General features: G+C 35.4%; 1 protein-coding gene across 5 annotated transcripts in view; it reads left to right on the forward strand.

The window, feature by feature from the left end:
• Positions 1-25,457, forward strand: part of LOC121325412 (histone acetyltransferase KAT6B-like) — a 40,487-nt gene that overhangs the window by 6,345 nt on the left and 8,685 nt on the right. For 3 of the 5 annotated variants that reach the window (XM_041267865.1, XM_041267864.1, XM_041267866.1), the window contains exons 3-12: positions 10,599-10,707; positions 12,657-12,772; positions 13,526-13,607; positions 13,771-13,903; positions 15,904-16,844; positions 18,769-18,893; positions 19,572-19,684; positions 19,886-20,027; positions 20,573-20,734; positions 21,845-21,938. In XM_041267865.1, the coding sequence (XP_041123799.1) occupies positions 10,599-10,707; positions 12,657-12,772; positions 13,526-13,607; positions 13,771-13,903; positions 15,904-16,844; positions 18,769-18,893; positions 19,572-19,684; positions 19,886-20,027; positions 20,573-20,734; positions 21,845-21,938 (2,017 nt within the window). The remainder of the gene's footprint in view (positions 1-10,598; positions 10,708-12,656; positions 12,773-13,525; positions 13,608-13,770; positions 13,904-15,903; positions 16,845-18,768; positions 18,894-19,571; positions 19,685-19,885; positions 20,028-20,572; positions 20,735-21,844; positions 21,939-25,457) is intronic. The other 2 variants (XM_041267867.1, XM_041267868.1) reach the window with 2 other exon arrangements.

The following is a 25,457-nucleotide window of genomic DNA, read 5'->3' on the forward strand; positions in this document are numbered from 1 at the left end:
TACACTGGTTGTTTAATTTTTAGGCTTGTTATGGTTCGTTCAAGATTAGAAGAAATTATGGTATTATTCAATTGGTTTTTTAATAACTTTCGGTTACAATAATTTTAAACATAACTAGGTTTGACAGTGAAAAGCTAATCAGAATGTAGGCCTAGTCTACATTTTCAACCGGAAGGTGTATGTGTGTGTGTATAAATGTAATTGTTAAACAAAAATAAAATATAAAGGACTAAATAAAAAAAAAAAAAAAAGGTACTGAGATTCTATAGACAAAATTTGATCTCCAGCATTTGTTAAATGATAAAAAGTAATATTGATCTAGTTGATTTTCCTTATGGGACAGTGGGATGGGATACATTTACCTATACAATTGTAAAGCCATAAACCTCCTGCTTGCTACAGCATGGCTTTTTAATTTAGCCTCAACTTGTTGTTGAATATCAACAATTGGAGCCATTTGGTAATCCAGTCTCAGGGCTGTGGATGTTCTCTTGTCTTTGAATTGTTCAGTGAATACAGGCCCCTGGTTTCCAGCAGGAGCTTCACTGTTGCTAGGAGATGCATTTCATTGACATGAGGGACATGATAGCATGGTGCCAGTTGTTGCACAAGCAGCAAGGTCTGTCGTCTTGCAGATGGTTTAGAAAACTCTTGGTGGTGATTTAAATGTGTGCTGATTTTGCTCATTGAATTAAATAACCTTTTGTTGTTTGTTCCATGGACTGGTCAGTCTGCAGCTGCTCTTGTGCTTTTTATTAAAGTGCTTCTGGGGTTAATGTGAATAAAGACTTGGAAAACATTTAGTTTGGTCAACTTGGCTTCTGGATAGTCACTTTGAATGTATAACACGTTTTAAAAAGTTACATTTTTGTATTCTCTGCCTTAATGTGCAAAAACTAGGCCCTTGGTAAACAATGGCAAACATTTGAGATGTACACTAAATTAATTACTGTACTTATGTACTTAGCAGGGATTTCTTTAAAAAAAAAAACAACAAAAAAGTTTTTCAAATTAATACTGTGTTCCTTAAAACAGTGAGATACTATACTGTACTACTTAGTATAGCCTATTGGTTTGTTACTGTCTCTGAACTATTGTGTAAGTTCAGTACATTTGAGGCTCATTGCATTGGTAAGTTGTAAAATATTTAGCAAGTTCTCTCTTGAAAGATGATCAGTGATCATTAACTATGTTGTGCCTTCATTTAATCATATTTTATTGAATGATGCATTTGTTAGGTCACTCGGTAGAAGGACCATGTTAGCTTGTAGTTTTATTATCGAAATATTGTTTTTGACTTGTGGTTTTCATATTGTCCTTGTCAGGATGTTAGAATTTTGTCACCTGGGTTCAAAAGCTGTACAGTAAATTTGTAGCAGAATCCAGCTACAGAGCATGAAACAGTAACTGTAGTGCTACTGCTCCGGCTCCCCAAAAGCATTGAGGTGATTGGTAACATAAGGCAGATCGTCTTCTGCAAAGTACAATTTCAGTAGCAATGTTGGGGATATTAGGATGTGTGATTAAAGCTGGGGTACAAGACACCTCCCTACAGTAGCTATCAGCTATCTGAAGTTGGAAATGAACCTGTATGTGTGAGTTGGAACAAATGGGATGTGCTTCTATAGAAGTTATTTTTGTAGAAATAAAACGTAATGCACATTCTATTTAGCAGATTATTGAATTCTGTAGAAGGGTTTTGGCACTCTGGTTGACTAGGAGTGTCTGTTCTTCATGTTTTATACTGCAACAAAAACAGATTGTTGATGTTTGGTTTTGGAGATGTTGGAAAGCCTACAAATCTTCTGAAGCAGAAGAATTACAGTATTGTATTTTTACCTGCTAAGGTATTGGTTAACACAATTCATGTGTCATACACAGTAACTGGTGGTGGCAGGATATTGAAACAAGTACTGCCCACCTCTGTAAAGAAGCAGCAATTATAGTACTTGGACTTAGGGTGACCACCCGTCCCTAATTGGTCCCCAGTCCAAAAATGTAAAGGTCAAGTCCTGGTCTAGGGCTTAATGCCACCGGGATGGCATTTGTCCCGAATTCGTAGACACAGTCAATTACAGTTTAGCGCCACAGTCAAACCATAGTATATCTGTTTATAGCGCTTCATAGCAGTGCCCCTGCTGCATTATTTTGCAATGACACTCCGTCAGCAGTGCCCCTACTGCATTTCTTTGCACTGACACTCCGTCAGTCGGCAGTATAAACGATACACATTTTTTTTTAAATGTATGTATGTATCCAGGTGCGCTCCCAGAAATGTTTCACATGGTACACACAACTGAACCACAGCGACATCTCATCTCATGTCGATAACGACTCTGCATCAACATGCTGCAAAGTGTTTCAGTCACAGTGCTACGTTCTGTTCTTTACTGAGTTTCCCTTTCTAAAAATGAATAAACATCACGCACTGCTATCAAAGCAGAACAGCAACTACAGTGACAGCCAAATAGTCCACAACAAAAGCTACAAATAAACATATTTGAAATACAGACTTAAAGGAAAAATCATTTTACTCTCACAATCGCAACTAGTCATTACTCCCCCCCCCCCCCTGCCAATTAGCATTTTGAAAAGGTGGTCATCCTACTTGGACTAGAATATGTATTGTAGATCAATAAGGACAGAAACTTGTTTTATTATTATTAATTCAGGCTACAGATAACATGCATTACTGACCACTTTACAGTGATTGAGGTGTGTATATAATTATTAATTTCCCGAAGTGTTAAAATTCCCAATAGGTCTCTAAACATCATTTATTGACTTACCATTAAGTTGGCTTTGTTGTGCTTGATTATATTGTTTAAGTGCAAATTAGGAGGTAGTGAAAGATTCATATTTTTGTTTGTTCTGCTTGTACTTGTAAACTATTCAATGGCATTGCCCTAGTGTTGGTGAGGATTGTACAGTGCTGCTGGAAAGATGATTTTGGAAATGTCAGTTGACTTGCCTCGTCATTATGTAATGTACCATAAAGCTGTTTGTGTACAGCCTTGGTTTTTTTTATTGTGTTTTAGTGTATTAAAAAGCACACAATTTAGAGTTGTCTGCATAGCTTTATAAGAAAATGGATATTGGTTAGATTTCTATCAACAGATCATCACTGTGTGACTTTCTTGCCTACTTCACAGGAACATTTTTTTAAAAACATAATGTCCATGTGCCTGTCTGGTGACATGCAATCCTGCCTCAGAGAGCTGTGTTTATAAAAATGTTTATAAAAATTGATAGGCGACTAAAAGTCTGTCTCGTTTTAGATTTAGAGGCACAGCAGATCGGGAATTTGATTGAGCTTGAAAGTAAACATTTATCGGAATTGCATATTACTATCGCTGTAGGGTTTACAGAAGATCTAGCGGCTGGAACGTGGTGAAGTGTTTTTTTTTTTTGTTTGTTTGTTTTTGTGTTTTTTATTTTTTAGACTTCCACCTTTCCCCTTTTTTTGTTCTAAACTGGTACAGCCTGTGGACTATGTTGTGCAAAAAGGCTTTTAATTGGGTCAGTATCCATTTCCCCCAAAGCTCTTTATGCTGATTTTAAATATCAATTTCAGTAGATCAGGATGAAACCGCACATTAAGTTGACTACTGTAACTGGAAATGGGCTTTAATACATGTGGACCAACAGTTTTGTACCACCTTGAACTTTTGTTAAAAAAAAATACGACATAAGTTACACTGAAAAAAAGAGAAGTAAACATTGTACGTTTTAAATGGGATCCGTGTAAACAGCAAAGGATGGCACAAATGTTTGCTTATGTTATAATCCATTTGGCAGAATGTGCACAGCTGTTTTCATAGACAGATTAGCACAAACCTGCTGTACTTTGTGGACTACCTAATGTTACCCTGGGTATGGTAATCCATCAGGGTCAAGAAAGCATATGGCAGAAAAGCAACACATGCAACAGTGAATACCCAGGGAAGTGAAGGGAGACTGAACTATAACCAACTCATTTAATATATCTGCATCCAATTGATTATTCCACATTTATTGAAAAGGTCTAGTTGTGTACAGTACATTTCACAACAGGCTCTCTACAAGTGTTATTTCCGCAACCTTTGGGATACAGTAGCTATTAACAGAATATGAATTAAATGGTTGCTGTGATTTACTGTAATTTTATACTTGGGTGAAAAACAGATCTGAAAGCTTATTTTTAATGTGGTACAAATCCTCTGTTGGCCAGTGTAAATTGACCTGACGGTCGTATACTGTACCTGGAAAACACTTTGAATCAAACCCCTGTGCTTGACCTTGTTATAGCAGTTGTACTTTAATCAGACTCATGAAGATAAAATAGCTTTGTAGGCAGGGATGAGCTTATTGGCAAAAAACTGTATTGGTAAAGTTCAACAAAGAAATATCATCCTACTGCCTAAAACATTTTTTTTACCTGTTTGGCAAGCTACTGTAAAGTACAGCAGAGTCGATTATTCAAACTAATTGGAACCGATACAAGTTCCCATAGTCAATTTTGTATGGATAATCGAGTAGGTGTTAATAACAATTACTGTACCTTTTAATGTGTTGAATAAAGTTAACATACACAAGTACCTACTGATGATAAATAGCTAGTACCCTATTCCATCACATTAAGCATACTAAATTACAAAACTTTATAAATAATTAAATAAATGCAATTCAGTAAAACTACAGCTAAGGTAATGCAATACTGTAATTAAATGTACCGTATACTTTGAAAATTGTCAAATAATACAATTCAGTACAACTTTAACACATTACAGAACTTTAGGAATCATTAAGCTTAAATTCAGTAAAATGATTCAATACTTGCTGTTAAGGCATTGTAATAACGTGCAATTGAAATTAATAACATACATTTTTTGCTGCTCAATAACAGACAGGATCTCTAGCCTTTGACTGTTTTAATTTGCTTAACTGCAACAATTTAAAGCACGCAATGCTCCATCAAAGGTTTTGGCGGTCGGAATAATTCTGTAACTTTCATTTGGCTCGGTCTGCAGGTTCTTTTTTTGGCAGCTAAATCTCGTAGCTTTTTAGCAGCAGAAGCCATGTGCGTCATACACCACACATAATTCATCGCTCAATTACAGGTGCGTTGATTAAACAGTACGGTTAATCGAAGATCGGATAACTGACACACTATTGTAATAGAGAGCAAGCTCCTATAACAGTATTTTGCATAACCTTATGTGGATTCTAGTAGTGAGTGAAGGGACACATCCTTGTGGGTGGTGTAGATGATCAGTTTTGGATAGGGGAGCTACAGCATTGTAAAGAAAAAGTAGGCAAGGGGTCAAATGAATCTGTGTGTGTGAAATAAAGATTCTCTTAAGACCAAACAAAATGTTGCATGTTTCACTGTTGTAGCACAAAAACTGTGAAACACAGCTGTTGCCATTAGTTAAATAAAAAACCAATACTGTGGATACTGTAACACTATTCAGAGAACTGATATTCTTGAGAAATGGTTTCTATTGGTGACTACCGAGAAATAAGTTATGCAGTGTCACAGGAAGCTGCTGGCTTTTTTTTTTTCCTCCTTCTTGTAGCATTTGCACACACTGAGAAACTCTTACGATACAAATCCTGATAATTGCTGAATGACAGTACTACGTGTTTTTGATAACCTAGCCTTTTATGCTATTAAGCCTATTTTTTCATTTTGTATCAAATGTAATTGTATCCTAAAGTTTGTGTGTGTTCACTCAAGTGAGAGCCCTCTCCTCTTTTATAAATTACTTTCAGCTCTGTTTTAGTTCTGCTTTTGAGGTTCTTGTCTTATGGACATTTAATATAGAGTAATATGTTTGTGCAAGTCTATATTAACTACAGTATACTAATCATAGTGCATACTTTTCAGTCATGTAAACAGAGGAACAACACCGTTTACAAGACATTTAAAAGAAAAAATTGATCAAGATCGTTTGTAAGCTTACACAGGAGTCTGCAGGTGACTGACTAACATGCAATAAATAAGATGGATCACTTGTGCTTATTTGCTGTACATGCAACGTAAAGAATGTTACGTGACGTTAACGTCTGAATTGCGCAAAACCTACAGTAGTATGAAGCACTGTTGGACAGTGAACTCTGCTCAGGGATAGAATGAGATGCAGGTATTTTTTTATTTTTTTTTTAATAGGGAGCTGGGGGCAGCCGATAAAGGTCTGTAAGATGCCATAACAGAATGGATCACATTAGTGTATTTAGCTGGTGTACTCTGTGTTCATGTTTTCAGTTATTTTCATTCCAAGACAAAACATTAAGTAACTTCACCAAGCAGAATGCGTTGGTCTTTGCACTCATGCAAGTTTGGGATGAAAATCGGAATGTGTATTGTGCTCCAACAGCCACTACTGGTCAGGCCCCCCACAAGTTCGGTGCTGTGCTGTACAGTAGCTTGGTAACACTTGTTGCTTTGCTTCAGCAGTTGAAGAGGCTATAGCTTTGTAAATATCTAATAAACATGATGGTGTAAATACATTGTCAGTTTAAGCTTTCACTTTTCAATTTTTCTTGACATACATTAGTGTAGTATACATTTTGACTGTTACTATAGGAGGAATATCTTCTGAAGTACCCACAGAGTGATTGGAGTCAGTTTAGCTCTGCAGGGTGGGATTTATTTGCTATACTGTAGTTTTGTAACACTGACCCAGAGGGAAGCTAGCAATATGAACAGCAGTTTGCTTTTGACAGTAGCACGTCCTTGCTGATATTTAATAGGTTGTTTGTCAAAGTGAGGATTGATTCAGCCTTAAACTGGTAGTTCTGTGATAATCCTGAAGATGAATTGGAGTCAAGATTTTGCCAGGAAAATCAGTTCTAAAAACTATTATTTTGAAGTAGTTAATACAATTGGTATGATTTATCCCCGCTGAAGATAGATATTCCTGCCTGGTGATATACAGTAGTGGAGGCAGGCGTACGCACTGTACAGTACTTTGTCACACTTTAGAATTTTGTTATCTATTGAGCTGCTTGTCCGAATGTGAGGAGACTTGTATGGATTTTTATGCCTTTGTCTCACTGTATATACTTGCCATGTTTTATATTTTTAATTTTAGTTATTCAAAAGTGATTGGATCTTTGACCTAAGTTAGTCCTTGTTGTGGTGGCTTTTTTAAGCATCCTCTTAAATGTAGCCTACGCAATGTCAACTACAACAACTTTGCTTAAATCCTTATTTTAAGCACACACAGCTTAAATGCAGCACAACTTAAATTTGTTCACTTCACCAATAAAAAAAGTCATAAAAATATTCAATTTCCGGTTACAAAATTCAGTCAAACTTGAATTTGTTACTTAACAAATAACGGCAGAGTAATCAATTTGTTTCAAAGTGCCACCAAATACACCTGCAACAACAAAATTTACAAAACAAAAATTACACAAGGTCATTTTGAAGTACATTGTGTGTATTATAATAATAACAACAACCATCAATGTTATTTAGGATTCAACCTAAAAAAGTATCAGAATAATATTCTACTCACAGGTCATTGATGGATTTAATGTAGCATCAAGTCTCTCTTGCTGCACACAACTAAGCTATCCTATTGTCTTCAGATATTTAAAAAAAAAAAAAAATACCAAACACCGCTCCTTTTGAGATATATTTACTGCAGGTTGATCGATCGCACTTTACACAGTACTGCAAGGAAAACTGTCTCTGTGTTTTTGGGTCATTAGTATGCGCACCAAACCGCACATTCAATTCTCTGCTGGAAGAAATTCAAGCATGAATATCAGTGATTTTTATCCCTAAATCGCTGTCATGCTGATAGGCTACCGATTTACCGGTGCACCCCTAATGATATTGTAGAATATTGACAGGATTTTCCCAAGATAATAATTACATGAGTCTTTAAATCCTAGTGTTTTACAGTACATGACCTTGACATTTACCAGCATCATTGTTATAACTGTATATTTGTTTATGGGAATGATTGCATTATGTTTGAGGAGATAACTTAACTTTAAATTATTTAAAATGTCAATTGCAAATTGCTCCCTTCTGTAAATGTTACTTTATTTGTAGTATTTTCTTTTTATGTTGGTTTGGTTTATTTTATTTATTTATGTATGTATGTATGTATCTTCTTCCTTTCTCTACACCTGCCTAGGGACTGACAGTGAAAATGAGTTCATAGCTAAATCTGGATGCAATACATCTTTTGACATTTCAGATGTTAAAAATGGTATGTTATCCCTGTCAAATATAGAAATAATGAAAATAACATTATCACTGGTTATTTTTGCATATTTTGCAAATACACTATCTGTTAACCTGGTACCTCATCGCTTCCTGTGATGTACTATAGGGCCCATGGTTGCAACAAAGGAACCAAAAGCATATCACCCACAAATAGTACAGTTGTGATGTAGAAACCTGAATTATAAAGTAGGAGTTTGGTTCTGACTCATAAATAAATAAATCATTCCATACTGTCACAACATATATATATATATTACAGTACCATACTGTACAGTACAGTAAGAACATTCCATCATTATTAAATAGGATTCTAATAGACTTCAACTATTTTGTGATCTTGAACTACAAACAACCTTTGGCCCGTCCGTTACCTTAATCGTTGTTCACAGAATGTACAGTAACTCACAAATAGATGTCAGATTTTAAAGAAGAACATTTTATGGGAATAATAAATGAAAATGTGTATTTTGATTTCTTTATACTAGGGATGCACTTTTGGCAAATTTTTATGAACGTTTAAATGCTTTGCAATGTCAACGTTTAAACCATATCTATACATACACACTTTATATTACATTTTGATACTGACAGCCCTGGTTAGTATTTTCTAAGCAAATAAACCCTAAATAAGCAAATAACGTTTTAACATCGCAAAGACTTAACTACAAAGTTTAAAAAAAACAAACACGTACACATCAAAGTATGTGCTGAAGCATTTATATTTATGGCTGTAATTAAAGTTGCTAGTGAAGATATAACTTTATACTATGTGCGTACTGAACGCATTTTTGGATAGTATAATGTTTTTTGAATAGGGTGTGTTTCTTAAAGGTTCATTTAACAACAAAACAGGAACCTATTACGTTTTGTTTGCTGGCTCCTTTGTACAGCTGTATCGGCGCTATGCTTTAGTGCGACAGGTCCCTAGTTCGCTCCCGCCCTCCACCTCTGTGTAGATTGCCTCACCCTATGTGATGCGCCTGCCTGCGGGAACAGAGATTGCCACAGTCCACTTCCTCCATACTTCGGAGCAGAGTAACAAATTGTATCTGCCGACTGGACCCAGTGGTGGTGACGACCGGTGGCAGGAGCTCGGCAAGAGGCTGCTCCTGGTGAGGTGGGGAAATCAAGGTACCCTTCCCCCGGTATGATCGTTGGGGCGACCTCTTCCTCTTACTGCCACTGGTCGTCACCACCACTGGGTCCAGCTGGCACACACCATCTATTACTCCTTTGCAAGGAGCGTATATCGGGCTTATGTCTTTGTTTGTGATTACGTCACCTACCAGCTCTGCTGCTGCCTTCCCCCGTGCACTCTACAAAAACAATTAAAATTCCCATCCCTACTTTATACCTGATTGAAACATTCAATGAATGACTTTCATTCCATAAGCAACATTTGAGTACTGTTCAGTATGTTGAAGGTTTTGATCTGTATTCTCACAGGACATGTTATGTATATGATGTGTTAGCATTTTTCAACCATGGCTGAATTGTTATTTGTATAGTGATACAATAATGATGTGTGTAAAGATGTTGAAAATAATTGGAGACCATTCATAATTTGAATACTCTGTACATTTATCCAACTGACCTGAATACCTGCATTGTTTAAATGATTAAAATGGACCTGTGCTGGTGTTTTTGCTGTAGTGTATTTGTTTTTAAGTGCTTGGAGAATGGATTGTACTGTTACAGTTAAGGTGTATACATTATGGTTTTCACAAAGGCTACTGTATTTTCATTTTCCAAATGGAGGTGGTATTTAGATCTTAGACTGTTTGTTTGTGTTTTTTTTTTTTCCCATTTGAAATGGGTTCAATTTTTGATTATTACAAGATTAATGTTCTTGCAGTATTTTATGCACTTGGTGGATTGCAAGAAACATTTTTACACCATTAACAGTAATTGAATTAGTTGTGAAGCACTCCCTTTGGTCTTTTAATAGTCTGATTTAAGGATGTTAATTGTTATGATCATTAATCTTTTATTTATATGTGAAATATAGGGAGAATATTAGCAGAGTAAGTGCATGTTTTTATGTACTTGAGCAAAATTAGCCTAATGAAATCCATGACACAGGCACATGATCAGTTGCTCTAATGATAGTTGCTGACAGGTCTAGTAAAATGAGTAGTTGGGTATGAAAGAACAGCAGCAGTGGCATACAATATAGCAATTAAGTAAATGTAAGACCTTTAGGTTTCAGTTACCATAACAGTGCAAAAAAGTGATCTCCTCCTTGTATAGTGGATAATCTGTTTTTGGTATTCTGTTAGAAAGTCTCCCACCCAATAAACTACTGGATTTGTACTGTAGAACTATTGGTGGTTATTGGTTATATTTTTATAAATTTTATTTTTTGTTCCAGCTCCGAGCTGACCCAATCCCAATATGCAGTTTCTGTTTAGGAACAAAAGAGTCAAATCGTGACAAAACTCCAGAAGAGCTTCTGTCCTGTGCAGACTGTGGAAGTAGTGGTAAGTAAATTGATATACTGTAGTAATTTGGTGTTTGTGTGGAATTTCACTTCATTTAAATTAATCTGATTTCATGTTACTTGTTTGGATTGATACAAATATAGCCAGAACATACACAAAACTGCTTTGTTAAAAAACAAAAAAGGAAACCTGTCTAGTAGGGATGCAACCAGTATGACTTTCAGAACCGACATTGGCATAAAATTCCAAACCGAATGATTTTTTATTTTTTTTTTGTACAATGGAAAAGCATTGGCAGTGTCAGCACTATGCAAGCAGCCATTTTAGGGAGCTAGTTGCACACTTTGATGCATGTAGACAGTTCACAATAATATAGTAACAAATCAAAAGGTTATGACCAGACCTAACCGACTGATTGTGACAGCCCTCTGTACAGTTTGTTGATAAAACGTGCTGGTGCTGCTAGCACTGCAGGTATGCACAAACACTCGGCCTGTGTACACTAACGAAAAACTTTTTGTCAAAAAAATGCTAAGAAGTGAAAAGCTGAATCTGGACATTCAGTCCATCACATCTGTTACATTACTCTGTGTATAAAAAAAATGTAATAATATTTGTAACAGTTAGGAAAAAACGATGTGCGTTTTAATGGCATGTCCCGTTTTCTTGGCTGCACAAATGCAGTTCAGTTTTATGAAAACTGGTTAGATGTCAAATGGATGAAAGAGTTGATAAACGAACAGATCATAACTGACTTGCATCCCTAGCTTATAGGGATGCATTTCCTTGGTGACCATCTTGCAATGGAGGGGCTCATTTGGGGTACGTCACATAAACTATCTACAGTACCAGACATGTATCTTATTTGCATTTGTAGGTACTGCAGTTAGAATATAACTACATTAAACATTTAGCAAAGTCTTTTCCTGTACAACAGGGAATGGATACTGTACTGTAATTGTCCAGGTCTTGTTTCTGGGATATGTTTAGTTTATACAAAATCATCTTTTTGAATTGTGCAGTAAGAGCTTCAAATTCTATTCTAGATTAAAGATGGTTTGAAGAATAGCTTGATCAATAGTAATGCAGTTGTAGAACAAAGGTCAGTTATAATTTGCTGCTATAGATTGGTGCCATTTATTTTACTGTTTTCTTCAGAACCAAATATCTAACCTGCCATTAAATTACCACTAATGCAGTAATTTGTTTGGGATAATTATTTTAAATGCCACTAAGAATTGTTCTTCTGCTGACCAGGTTATCTCTCGAATTTGACAAGTTACATTAAGGTGGTTTTCATTAACTGTTCATAGTGTAAATACAAGGTGTGCTTTCAATATAACACAGCTGTTTGGCAGTCCTGGGAGGAAACGTAAGGATAAGGCGGCAAGCTTTTACATGACTTTCATAAATCGACTTCCATTAGAATGAATGCTGCTCTTCTTTCTGGCTCATTAAGACCAAATTATCTTTAATTAGCTACTGTACTCAGATGTATTGGATAATACAGTGCTGTCTACACGTATCTTCAGAATGTATAATGTGGGCTATGAGGTTAACAAAATTGATGCAATAACTATTAAAGTACACAATTCAGAAAATGCCTTGTATTTCCTTGTTGAAAATAAATGACAAACATTTTGAAAATATTAAGGGTATTACTGTTTAAGCTGATTTGTGTTTTTATTCTGGAAAATTTGACAATTTACAGAACCATTACTGTATTTTGTCAAGTGATTTCAGGTTTGTCCCTCCTATCCAGAAGGGACAGTGCGAGGGATTTTAATTCTAGATGATCTGTTTAGCATCCATGGAAGCCAAAACATGTTGATTATTTACTTGGAGCTACATTCTACAAATTAATGTTGGAATGTGTTGTGCCTAAACCATGCAAAGCTGTCGGACAAATATGTGAATTAAAATGTAATTTTGGATTTGTGGAAACTATACATTGTGTCTAATTTACTTTTTTTTTTTTTAAACAAAAGGTCATCCAACATGCCTGAAGTTCTCTCCGGAGCTGACCATCAACGTAAAGGCTTTACGATGGCAGTGTATTGAATGCAAGACTTGTAGTGCCTGTCGAATACAAGGCAAAAATGCAGTAAGTGTAGGCAGTGCTTTATTTTCAGGGTTATGGAAACATTGTATGCTAAATGTGGCTTTGACTTTGAATAATTTTACTGCCATATTGACTTCATGTTTAGGTTTCCTCAAGATACTGTAGCGAGCTCAAGTAGTTATAGCTGTGTTCTAGGATTCTGTCAGGTTCCATTACAGTACTACAGACCAAAAGTTTTTTTTTTTTTTTTTTTTTTTTTTTTCATAAATTGGTTTTACTTACAAAATGTGTGATCCTATATACTATTACCCCTTTCACCATGATGATATGTTTTATTTCACAAAAAAGACATTTCAGCTTCTTTTGTGGCTTAAAGAAATTGCTCATGATGATCTTATATGATTTAACATTTCACAAGGATGTTTGTTCTTTTAAAAAGCACAATAATAATAATCAGAACAAAGTATAGAAATGTTTAAACTTCAGTATCTGTGCATTTCTTTTCACTTTTTTTTTTAAATAGTAGGTTTTGCTGTTAAGTTAGGCATGAGAAATGCAATGAAAAAGGGAAGATGAATCTGTTTTATCATGTGAAATGAGTGGATAAACAAATTTAGCAATGCAGCTTAGCTACGGGAGATTAAAGGTTACAATAAGCGCTTGTGCTGTTTTGATATTTTCCCACTTGCCGGTGTGCATTTGCAATGTTGCTGGACCAATAATTTACTTTTATTACAGAAAATGTTTTCATCTAAACAGAAGGTTCAAAATATACATGTTTCATTTCTTTAATAGGAAGACATGCTTTTCTGTGACTCTTGTGATCGAGGGTTCCATATGGAGTGCTGTAACCCACCACTTTCAAGAATGCCAAAAGGTATCGTAAACTTTTTTTCCCCCCATCTTCATTGAGGCTTTTATAGCCGTCAGATGGATAGTCACATGTTCCCTGTATAAACATATCCAAATTTGATATGGATTTTGTTATGGTTCCTGTATCTGATGGTGATTTAACATTTTAATTGTTTGCATTTTAACAGGATTGTGGATCTGTCAGGTCTGCAGGCCAAAGGAAAGGGGAAAAAGACTTCTGCATAAAAGAGCAGCCCAGATCAAACGACGATATGCAAAACCAATAGGAAGACCCCAAAATAAACTCAGACAGCGAACACTGTATGTTTTGTGCTTTTATTATTTTTTTTACCTTAAACATCTGAAAATTCAGTAATCTGTTGCGTAACCGACTGCGGTGGGACCAGAGTAATGTTGGATATTTAAAAAGTTGGATAAATGAATCCTGTTTTAAATACCATTGTATACAGCTGTAACAATTACTATATTCACACACTTACTGTTTTGAGATTCAGCTTTTATTAGGTTGCGCCCATAAATCACTTGTTTATAAAGGTACAGGGTATTAATGCTTGTGACAGAGTAGCCGTCTGAAGTGTGGGTGCGTGCATTTGCTGCTGAGTGACAGTCAGGAGATGGAGACGGAGGTTGAAGTTGATTCACTCCGCAGGCGAACAGGATTTATTTACTGAACAGCTTGTGACACTACCAGCAATGGTAGCGCACGGAGCACATACAGCACAGTGTACAAAAACTTTGGTAGGTTCTGCAATATCTGAACTAATCTTCTCTGTTCAGTAATAAACTAGCTTTGCTGAAGAGGTTGATCGTGGCGGTTAAACAGGTCGGGCGGATATGTGATGAACAGATACGTGACAGATTACTGTAATAGTAAATTCATTTAGGGATTCATAAGGGGTGTTTATGTGTTTGTCATGTTGCCGAGGCTATCCGTACACAAAATCTTGGATATATTGTAGTCCTTGAATATTCTATATGTGTGGTGTTTACAAAAACTAGTTTTGGATTGAGCAAAGCTTTTAAAGATTTGCCTCTGAATGACAATCTTTTCTGTGAAACTTCCAATTTATTTTACTTTTTTACATGTACTGTAATAACCTCGGAATTAAGAATAACATTGATACAATAATGTTTATTATTGACTAGCCTGAGCTATATAAGGCCTGTCTTAGAAATCTTGTGATTTCATTACCCTATCTTCCTGGAAAGCAGCACAGAAATCACCATCTGCCAAGAAAATTGTTGTCTGAGACAGACAGGCCATACTTGCAACACATTATATGCTACTTTGTTGCAAAGATGAGACATTTCTGGAAAGGTAGTTGTGTTTTCAATAAATAGGGTTGACAGTAAATCAGATTCTTGGGGAAAGTCTTGATGCTTGGGATGTGTCTGAATACTGGACAGAATACACATTTTGTCTTGTTTCACTCCTTGTCTTGGAGGTTCATCAAAAAAGCATACATGTCACTTTTGTTTCCCATTCAGAACACCTAACAAGTATTCCATCTACCTTCCATATTATTGCTTAAGTATAATGTTCCTCAAATTAAAAGCAGGATACCAAAAAAAAACATTGTTTCACAGACCCAGATTATTTCTAAAGGATCTGTGAAACCAGCCTTTGCAGGTTTTAAAAAATTGTTCCACTGTCTTCAATTTGCCGTAAGTCTTCGGTCAAATCCTCAATTTCCTACAGACGTTTTCATCCCTCCAGCATGCCCTAAGCGTATATTAAAAAAATATTCCACAGTATTTTCCTCCTGATTTTACTATGGCATGTTATGACATTTCTTTGATTAACATTAGTATTTATGCAGCTCTTGCACCTTTTACTTTTATCATTGTGCTTTTGGCCATCTCACTGTTTTTCTTGCATTGTATTCCCCTTTAGCCTCCTTTTAGTAAAGCATTTCCTTCTATAGAAATGTTGCAGCTATGTTGATAGTCAGGGTTGGAATAGCCTCATGACCAGTGTTTACCTGTGCTTTTTCTTGGCAGAAAATTATCACAAATGTCCTTGCCAATGTGTGATTTTTTTTTATTTTTTTTTTAATGGAAGGTTTTAAATTTGTAATGCATCATGTTATCATAAGTCACATTTTCTAGTACAGCAGTCTGCTCAGCCTCTAAGCTTTGTGTTTATTTATGATTTATTTAAAATGGTTTATTTCTATCCCAAGTGGAAATACCAACATTAATCTAATAGATTGTTTCTTAGTTTTTAAAGGTTCTTCATATTTGGAGGTCAGAGGTCACTATACTTATTATTTCTTTTTTAATGTTTTGTTTGCCCCTAGGTGTGCAACCACCGGCGAGGGATCCATGATAGCACTTGCAGGAAGGGGGTCACCTGGTAGGGGTCAAAAGATTAAAGTCTGTACCACACCTTCATCTGGTCATGCTGCATCTGTGAAGGACTCAAGCAGCAGATTGGCTGTAACAGACCCCTCTCGGGCGGGTGATACCACCAAACTCACCACCACCACCACTTCTTTCACGTCCACATCCACCTTCTCTAAACTTAAAGTTAACAAGAAAACCAAAGGTCTCATTGACGGCCTTACAAAATTTTTTACACCATCACCTGTTGGCCGCAGGTCACGTGGCCAAATATTAGACTTCTCAAAGCACTACCGACCGAGGAAAAAGGGCCCTCAGAAACTATCATGCACTTCTCATTCCAGCACGATGGGAACAGGTACCACTCAAAAGCTAACACTCTGTGCACTCCCACCCCCTCCCCCACTGCCTGGAAATAGCCCCAGTTCACAGAAATCCAACAATTCCACCTCTGCTAACTCCCCCCAGAGCTCTTCCAGCCTGTCTAGTGTTCCCTCCTTTAGTAGCCTTTCTAATAACAACCAGCTTAAGGGACTTTTTGATGGACTTTCTCATATCTATACTACTCAGGGACAGTCTCGAAAAAAGGGACACCCTAGTTATGCACCACCTAAGCGTATGCGACGTAAACCGGATTTGTCTTCCACATCAAAATCCTGTCCCCAGCTTCATGGAAAGAAAGATAGTAAAAATAGGTTAGTTTCCCATTCCTCCTCCTCTGGGTGGGGGATATCAAGAGGACATGCTTTTAAGACAGTTCATTTCAGACGAACTTCTTTCCTCAAAAAGCACAGGATGCTAGGCAGATTAAAATATAAAGTGACCCCTCAAAAGGGGACCCCCTCACCAGGGAAGGGGAGCTTGGCAGACGGAAGAATTAAACCTGATCAGGATCATGGTAAGCAAAAAGGTCAAAGCTCCAACCAAACCTGCGTCCCGTCTAGTAAAATACTTTTCTCACCTAGGCCTTAACTTTTTTTTTCTTTTGTTCTTTCTTCACTTTCATAAGAAAGCAGAAAAAAAAAACTTTTGCGCTGTTTTCTAATGCTGATTAACATTTAAATGTTTTTCAACTAATCCTTTACCACTAATATTTTATTGATTTGATTTATTTTGCGTCTGTAGTGGCACTAGGATCCTAAACCGCTTTCATATTGCTGCTAACGGCTTCTAGTGCATGGTCAACTTTCTATGTTGCTCCCCTGCTCTGTCCCTGCTCCTTACTTCTGCAGTAGTGCGGCCGTTGTGATTGCCTGCCAGTAGTGATTATAGCAGGATTAGCTGGCCTTTCCATTCTACATTTCCCTCTGCTGCATAGCTTTTCACAATAGAGTTCCATTTTCACTCGGTTTCACAAAAGAATCCTGTTGGTTTATCGATACGCAGTGCATGTCTCATTTGTGTATTTGCGATGAAGTAACATTGTTATACATTTTTCAATGCTATCCCTTTTATTCCATGCAAGTCATCCTTTTATTATTTTTTTAAATGTGTAAACTATATTGGTTTATTTGAGCCATTTCAACAGCATAAAAGGATAAATAAGGTTAATTCTTACCTGACTTTGCAATGAAGTATGATCATTGGCACGTGTAATTTTGCATGTATTCTATGTTTATTTTATCATCAAAAGTAACTAAAGACCCCAGTTCACAAAGTATGGTTCTGCATATACAAGTGGGAGAATTGCTGAAAGTTGAGATCCAGTCTGTACTGTGTATAACATCTCTTTTGTTGGATAAAGTAGTATGCAGTGAATGACCCAGCGGTTAGAGGCATGTTGTCAATATAGAACCGAAAGATATCAAAACATCCAAGTCTTCAAAAAGTGACAACGCAGTGGTGACTCTAATATCTGTGTCCAGTTAATTGCAATGGCTGTAAGAATTCTAAACTATTGTCAAAAAAGAAGTCATTCCAATTTAAATTGCAGTGAAATGTTTATATCTTACATTTGATTTACAGATGTTTGATTTATTATCTTGAAATGAATCATCAGTGTCTTAATCTGGACAATGCTGATTAGTTGTGATGTGAACTTAAACTACAGTATCATCATAAGAAATAACTAAACAAAAAAAGTAGTCACTAGAAAAACTATTTTACTGAGAATTTTATCCCTTTTAATTTATTTTAATTTGTAGAGTTATTTCTGTGTTTTGGTTGTGCAGTCATTTACACACTCGGTTTATTCAATCAGAAAAATGTAGTACTTGCTTTATATCCCTGTATTATGGCAAAATTAAACTGAGGCACAATGTAAATGTGTATGTATTGAATAGTGGCATAGAACAGGGAAATGTTACAGGATATAAGGTGGTGCTGTGTATTTTGATTGAATTTTATCCCACAGTATTTTTTATTTTCAGTACACCACTTGTATTTTGAATCTGAACATTTGAACTGTCAAGTATAATGCAGAGACAGTGCTGAAGGCCTTACATATCTCTGTAGAGTATGTTGTTTCTGATTTCAGGTGTGAATACCTAGAACCCAACAGTTATGATATTGCCTCACATTTAATACCATGCTGAGAACAACACTTTGAATACTAGAACCAATGCAGTATACTACTGTAGCAAGATACACTATGTCTGAGCAGTGGTGTAACTTTGGTTTCAAAAGGGGGGAACAGTTTCTATAGCTGATGAATGTGGAAAGATTATTCTATCTGAAATAATGAAAAAGTGACGGTTACATGTCCCCTTTGTAAATTACCCCTATGTGTCTGTGTATATTTAGTCTAGATTAAACCTTTTGAAATGACTGTTTTTTTGTTACCATTGGACTTTTCCTTTTGATATGTTGTACTTTGTAAACAGCAGACAGTGAAGGCACGAAACATTTCAAGCAGGAAAATACAGACATGGGTGTGGCCAGCACTAAGGAAAATGTTACAACAGAGGATTTAGAAATGTTCAAGCAAGCCCAGGAACTCTCAATGCAGGTGAGGAACCTCAAAACAACTTTTTTTTTTTTTTTTTTCCCCAAACAAACATGTGTTAACATGATATATAAAACTCCATGAAGAGATAATAATGCCCCAATGCACAAAATACATTATACAAGAATGACTGTCTAGTATATAAAACCTAGACCAGTCGGCTGTTAATTGGAATTTATATAATAATATAGAAATGTATATTGGAGTTTGAAAGGGACGTGTTCTCAGGTATCTGCTACTCTATTCCAGAGTGTAAAGACAACTAGTACAAAAATATTGATACTGGTACAATCACTTTTAAGTGCAGTAATGTCCTTTTTATATTTTATTTATTTCTTATTGCATTGCATAGAGTAAATGGGTGTACTGTAACTGCTAGTCTAGCACCTATATTCACATTGGCATTAAGAACAGCTTGAGGTTGTCTCACTAACATGTTAAATGGAAGTGGTAGATTTTAATTGGGATTAGTTAAAGCTCCATTGATGTGAATGATGCTGTTTGAAATGTTATAGCTGTGTATTTAATTTGAATAATGTTATCCAGAAAGACTTAATTGCTACAGGCCTGTTTTTTTTTTTTTTTTTAAATCTCATTACAAAGTGTTTTAATTTTATTATCTAATTTATTAATTCGGAAGGAAATACAGACTTCATATAAAATGCTTTGATTCCTTTGCAGAAAACTGAATGTGCAAGCCTTGTAGACCCTGGTCGTTACCCTGCAGTAATTGAATTTGGAAAGTATGAAATTCATACCTGGTATTCTTCTCCTTACCCACAGGAATATTCAAGGTACAATACTGTGTTAACAACACTGGTACTGTGGTCAGTTTTGTTTTGCCTTTAACATATTTGTCCGTTTTATTAAGAATTTGTTTTAAAAAAATAACTATAATCTTAATTTTGTATCTAACAAATTCTGCACGTTGTGACCTGAAATTGAAGAAAACTGTTGCTAACCAGATATTTCTTTTTTTTTTTTTTAATATGCAGATTACAGAAGCTTTACCTGTGTGAATTTTGTCTTAAGTACATGAAAAGTAAAAATATACTTCAGCGACATTCGAAGAAGTGTGGTTGGTTTCACCCACCAGCCAATGAAATCTATAGAAAGGATAACCTTTCTGTGTTTGAAGTAGGTTAACATTAAGTACTAGTAAGGTTGTTTATAGATGAATATATTTAGCTGAAAGACAGTTGGTTGATTGTGTTTTATACAATACTCTAGCAGACCATGAAGTTGAAATTTGTCAAGTCGCAGAACCTTACAATCTGAACCCAGATAGAATGAATACATTCAGTCAGTTTCTGTTCATCTGTATTTATAATTTTGTAACCTTGAGTGTTAAAAGGTTAAGTATTTTTTTTAAGGTCATCTGCAACATTTGTTTGTAAATGTATAAGCGTCAGATAGACAATCGCAAGTAATCTTCTCGGCTTATTTGAGGTTTTAAGTTTTAGTTGCTTTATGGTTATTTGTATCAGATAGCATGCTACCCACTATGTACAGCTGTTTAGCTAAATGTTTTAAGTAGATCCAGTTGAGTAAGACATTTATGGGAAAATCTGAAATAAAGGAATAAGAGAAATACTATTAAATTAAAAGTAAAAAGAAAAGTCTTGTTGGAAAAGTTTTATGTGAATGTTATTATACTGGGTATATGTTATTTTTCCTTCTAGGTTGATGGAAATGTAAGCAAAATCTTCTGCCAAAACCTCTGCTTGTTAGCCAAGCTATTTCTTGACCACAAGACTCTGTACTATGATGTTGAGCCATTCCTCTTTTATGTTCTAACTAAAAATGATGAAAAGGGCTGTCATCTGGTTGGATACTTTTCAAAGGTAAACACTGTTTTTTAAGCAGTTTAATTTGTACTTTGGCGAATTATGTAAGTGCTAGAAATGGTACAATTGTATTTATTTATTTATTTTACTATGATTGATATTGTGATAAGGTCTTAGAAATTTGTACTTTATTTTAAGGCTGTCTACAGTGAGTCTTTTTGGAGAAAATAAATTACATCAAATTAATCATTGACTCTTAGCTGCAAATAGGGTGAAACTGCATGTTTGGCTATTTTCAGATTTAAGTGAAAAAATGAATGCCCAAAAGGAAATGCTTAACATGCTTAAAGGGTTTACCTGAATCTCAGATAATCTGGGAGATTTTTGAATTATGTGTTTGAAACAGTAACACTTGTGAAGCAAAAAAGGCGAAAGTGGTACTTCTGCTTACAAAGTACTTATACCAGCAGGGCAGCCTCTATCAGGGGCTTTATTCTGTCTGTATTCTGGTTACTTGTTATACACACTTTGCAACAAAAAATTGTTTCGTTATATTGCTATGTTGTCAAAAAGATACTGTACTACTGCACATTTGGTTTTAATTATTTTTTTTACTTTGAAATCTTATCAGAGATATCAGCAGCAGAAGACTGATGCAGTAAAGTTGTTTTCAGTTGCATAGAAACAATCCTGTACAGACCAGGAAACCTCTTTTTTTTTTTTTTTTTTTTTTTAATAACATTGCAGTTCCGCCCTTTTTGCAGCACCAAGAGGGACAAAATAAAACTGACCACAAATGCAAAGAGGGTGAAACTTAGGGTTAAAGAGTGTGAGTCATTTTCCTTGCATTGCACCATACATTGAATTACATTCAATTGACAGTGATTGACTTTTTTCTGTTTTCCGAAAGTAGCATTTAGCAGTTTTACCTCTATTATCAGATAAGGGACGAAATAATGTTTCCTTTACATTGTTTTACTGTGTTCATGAAGTGATCGGTAAAACGGAACATTGAATAACATTTAAACCAGTATTCATTAAACACATTTTTTTTTTCTTTTTTATAATAATAATAATAATAATAATTAACAAGGACAGTGACAGGTGCAGTGAATTGCCTGCTTCAGCAATGCGTTGACATACTTGATCTGTTTCTCCTTCCCTCAGGAAAAGCTTTGCCAGCAGAAGTATAATGTCTCCTGCATAATGATTATGCCCCAGTGCCAAAGGCAAGGATTTGGAAGGTTTCTCATTGATTTCAGTAAGTGCCAAGCTATATTTAAATTAATGATCTAATGCGTTTGGTTTATTATAATATAAAGTAAATTATAACAAATTAGGTATTTTGTATTTCTTATATTACTTGGTAATCGTAATTATATTTGCATAAGGAGAAATTATTAGATTCTGTGAGTGGAATGAAAATAGAGCCACTCAACTGTAGGTATTATTACCCTATAAGCTATAGTGTTTGAGTTTCAGTTTTTTTTTCTATTGCAGGAAAACTGCTATCGTAAATGTAATTGGTCTTATTAGGGTAGTTTTGGCAGAAAACAAAGCACAGTTGTCCCGCGTTATAACACCCCCCTTTATAACGCCACCCTCGCATGCCTCCAGCTATTCTCTGAACAAATGTCACTAATATAAAAACAGTGCTATTTTTACCCGTTATATCGCCAACCCTGTTGTGTGTCCGCACCAACTTCCCAAGCCAAGCAAATGTAAATATAAGTATTATAGTTTCCCTTATTGTAGCACCAGCAAAATAATCATTGCCAATTAAAACAATAAAGTTATGCAGTTAACCTTTGACTTGCAAAATAGAAAGTACAAAATGACGAGTCAACCCCACATTTAACACACCAGAGCAAAAGAAAAAAATCTGCATGTATGCATCTGAAAATAAGAAAGCAGGACATTGCAAATTGTTTTCTCACCTGAGTGAAGCATATACTTTTAATCAAAGGACAATTGGAGACATTCTAATGGATAAAAACAATTTGCTTACCTTGATGAAACTGGTCGATTTGCTTAACCTGAAAAAGGCTTGATGCAGTCTAACGTAAGGGACTTTTATAAACCACAGAAAATAAAAAAGTATGGTAAGGCTGAGGTTTATGTGCAAGTTTTACACAAACGTTGTTTTTTTTTTTTTTTTTTAAAAACAAAGGAAAAATGTGTTTGCCTGTACATAGTCAACGTTCTTTTAACTGCTTAAAAAAGAATGCTGTTGAGCTTAAATTGTTTTGTGAAATAAATAGATGGCATAGTTTAAGGGGGCATAATATTCAGCAGGCTTACAGTCATGCCACAAACAGTGAAGTTCAAATGCCAGTAAGTATGCACTGTTCCTCAAAATTAAACATGTATGTTCATACAGATGGGAAAAGATTATAAAACGCCACTAGTAGACCTACTGTTCTGTTAAGAACAAGTACTGTAGTTTTAAAAAAGGTTAATCTTTTATTAAAATGGCCTGGAGATACTGCAATTGTATAACAAAAAATAAATAAAATGTTTGAATTTCTTGCAAACAAAGAAGGGTTAGGGTTATACCTTTGCCCGTTTTTGCCCATGGCCCTTACTTGGCGGTATAGAGGATTGACTGCATTTAACTGTTAGAAGGAGCTTAAATCTGTTATGCGTTTGTTGCTTATTGTGACACGTTTCAATTTACATTAATATTATTGCATGCGTCGAGTTTCAAGTTCCATTTTTGTCTTAAGGTTTAAAGTATGGTCAAAACTTAAACTTGTGCCTTTGATTTTAATATTGTACAAAAGTTTCACATCCATGCCTTAAATCTTTTAAAGTACAATAAACAAAGTCCAAATTAAGCTTGTGAAGCTATTTGCCGCATCAACAGGTCTAGGATGCGAGTTTTCGCAATCACACATTTTTAAAACATGCTTTCAGTGTGTATAGTGGGATGTTTTGTGTAATTTGGTTTCTTAGTAGATTTACCTTGTAATTCTGACTAAACATTTGATACAAAGGATGTATATTTTAATCCTATAAATAGGAATTGAAAAATGATATACATTTGGAATAGAAAAAATAATATATTAATGTAACGATATAAAATATTAGAATACAGTACATGTATGCTTGTAAGAGATGTCTTGATATTGTAATTGTATGAAAATTGATACAAATGTATTGTGCATCCTTGCCTTAGAAAATGCTGCACTGTCCTACTTGTGCTGGTAATGAAAGGGAAATAAGTGCACCCTTTTAATTTTGGTGTGGATATCCACATACAAACAACTTTTTGACTAGGGCTATATTGTTTTTAATCTGGTTCTGGCTGCAGGTCTCTCTTTTCTCTGTTTTCATACAAACTCCTCCTATTTGAAACGCCCTCCGTAAGGCGGGTTTTCATTTTCTTTTGTGGATGTATTATCTTCACACAGTTTGGCTGCCACAGATGTTTAAGTGCCAACTAACTTGTTAATGGAGTTATTAGTGGTGAATCTAACATTATTGCTGGATGCCCCTGAGTGGCTGGATTTTACTAACACTTTTAGAATGTTCTTATTTGTGCAGTCACTTAAGACCAAACTTGGGTGCAAGTTCGGTTAATTAAGATAAAGGAGGGTGCCAAATGCTTGTTTTAAAAGGAACCCGGATCTCGGCCCCGTAATGTTCTGTTTGGGGCTGATCTTAACATTTATATACATTAGAATCACCATCTGTTTGTAGAAAAATAAAATTAAATGTGTTTTTTAAATTATTGCTAATATAATTGTGTGACTTTTTTTTACGATCAGTTATTTTGGTACTTTTAATCTGTCCAAGTGGAAACCATTTCCGAAAAGGTGCTGTTCAAAAGTATTCAAATCTATGGGATCACTTTACATACTTGGATTATGCAATTCAGTAAGATTCCAATTATAAAGACATTAATTACAAAAAATCTTTTGAAAGTAATTTCTGAAAATAATACCATAAATGTAAAATATAATGCAATAAAATGAACCAGCATGGAAACTGGATCGATTTGATTTGTGCTTTTAAAACCTGGCCCCACTCTTGCAGATGGGAGGGCCTCACAGTTTGCATGAGAAACTCTCAGTACCCAAGCTGTTCATGTGTTCTGGCAGCAATTTGGTTTTGTTGCAACTCTTTTGTCTGCTCTCTTTTTTTTTTTTTTAATTTCTAAGGGAGGTGATAGGGTCTAGGATATGTGTATTTAGAGAGCTATAATGAGGCATTTGATTTTCTCCTTCACTGTGAGAACTGTTCAAATGATGCAGGGGATCTGTGATAGTGAGGGTCAAAATAACAAAGGGTGATTGTACTTCTGTGGTTTAAGCAGTCTTTATTGGAGAAGGTAGTCTAGTTTGGGGCAATCCTGTTTGAATATAAAAGGAATGGAAGTTATATCATGCAAAGAACAGTTCAGTGTTACATTTAGTTTCAGTAATAATGATCAAGTGTACTTGGTTTAAGGACAGGATCAGTGATCTAAACAACAGGGTCTGCACAACATTAAAGAGCACCACTATAAACGGCAGCCATTTTCAGATTCTTTCTTGAACTGGGATTTTAATTATATGTATGTATTTGCAGAGAAAATGAGAAATCTGAACTAGTCCTTCCCCAGTCATGTCTCATAATAGAGCATTAACCATGACTCACAAAGCAGAAATTCTTTCTGGCACAAACTGGAGGTATGCTAAAACCACTAACAGATACCAAAAGCTACACCAGTGCGGTTTAAAACTAAACCATTCTATGGCAGTGTAATGGAAATAAACTTGAAAGTGTTTAATAGAAA

Source organism: Polyodon spathula, chromosome 13 (genome assembly GCF_017654505.1).
Source record: "Polyodon spathula isolate WHYD16114869_AA chromosome 13, ASM1765450v1, whole genome shotgun sequence".
NCBI lineage: Eukaryota > Metazoa > Chordata > Actinopteri > Acipenseriformes > Polyodontidae > Polyodon > Polyodon spathula.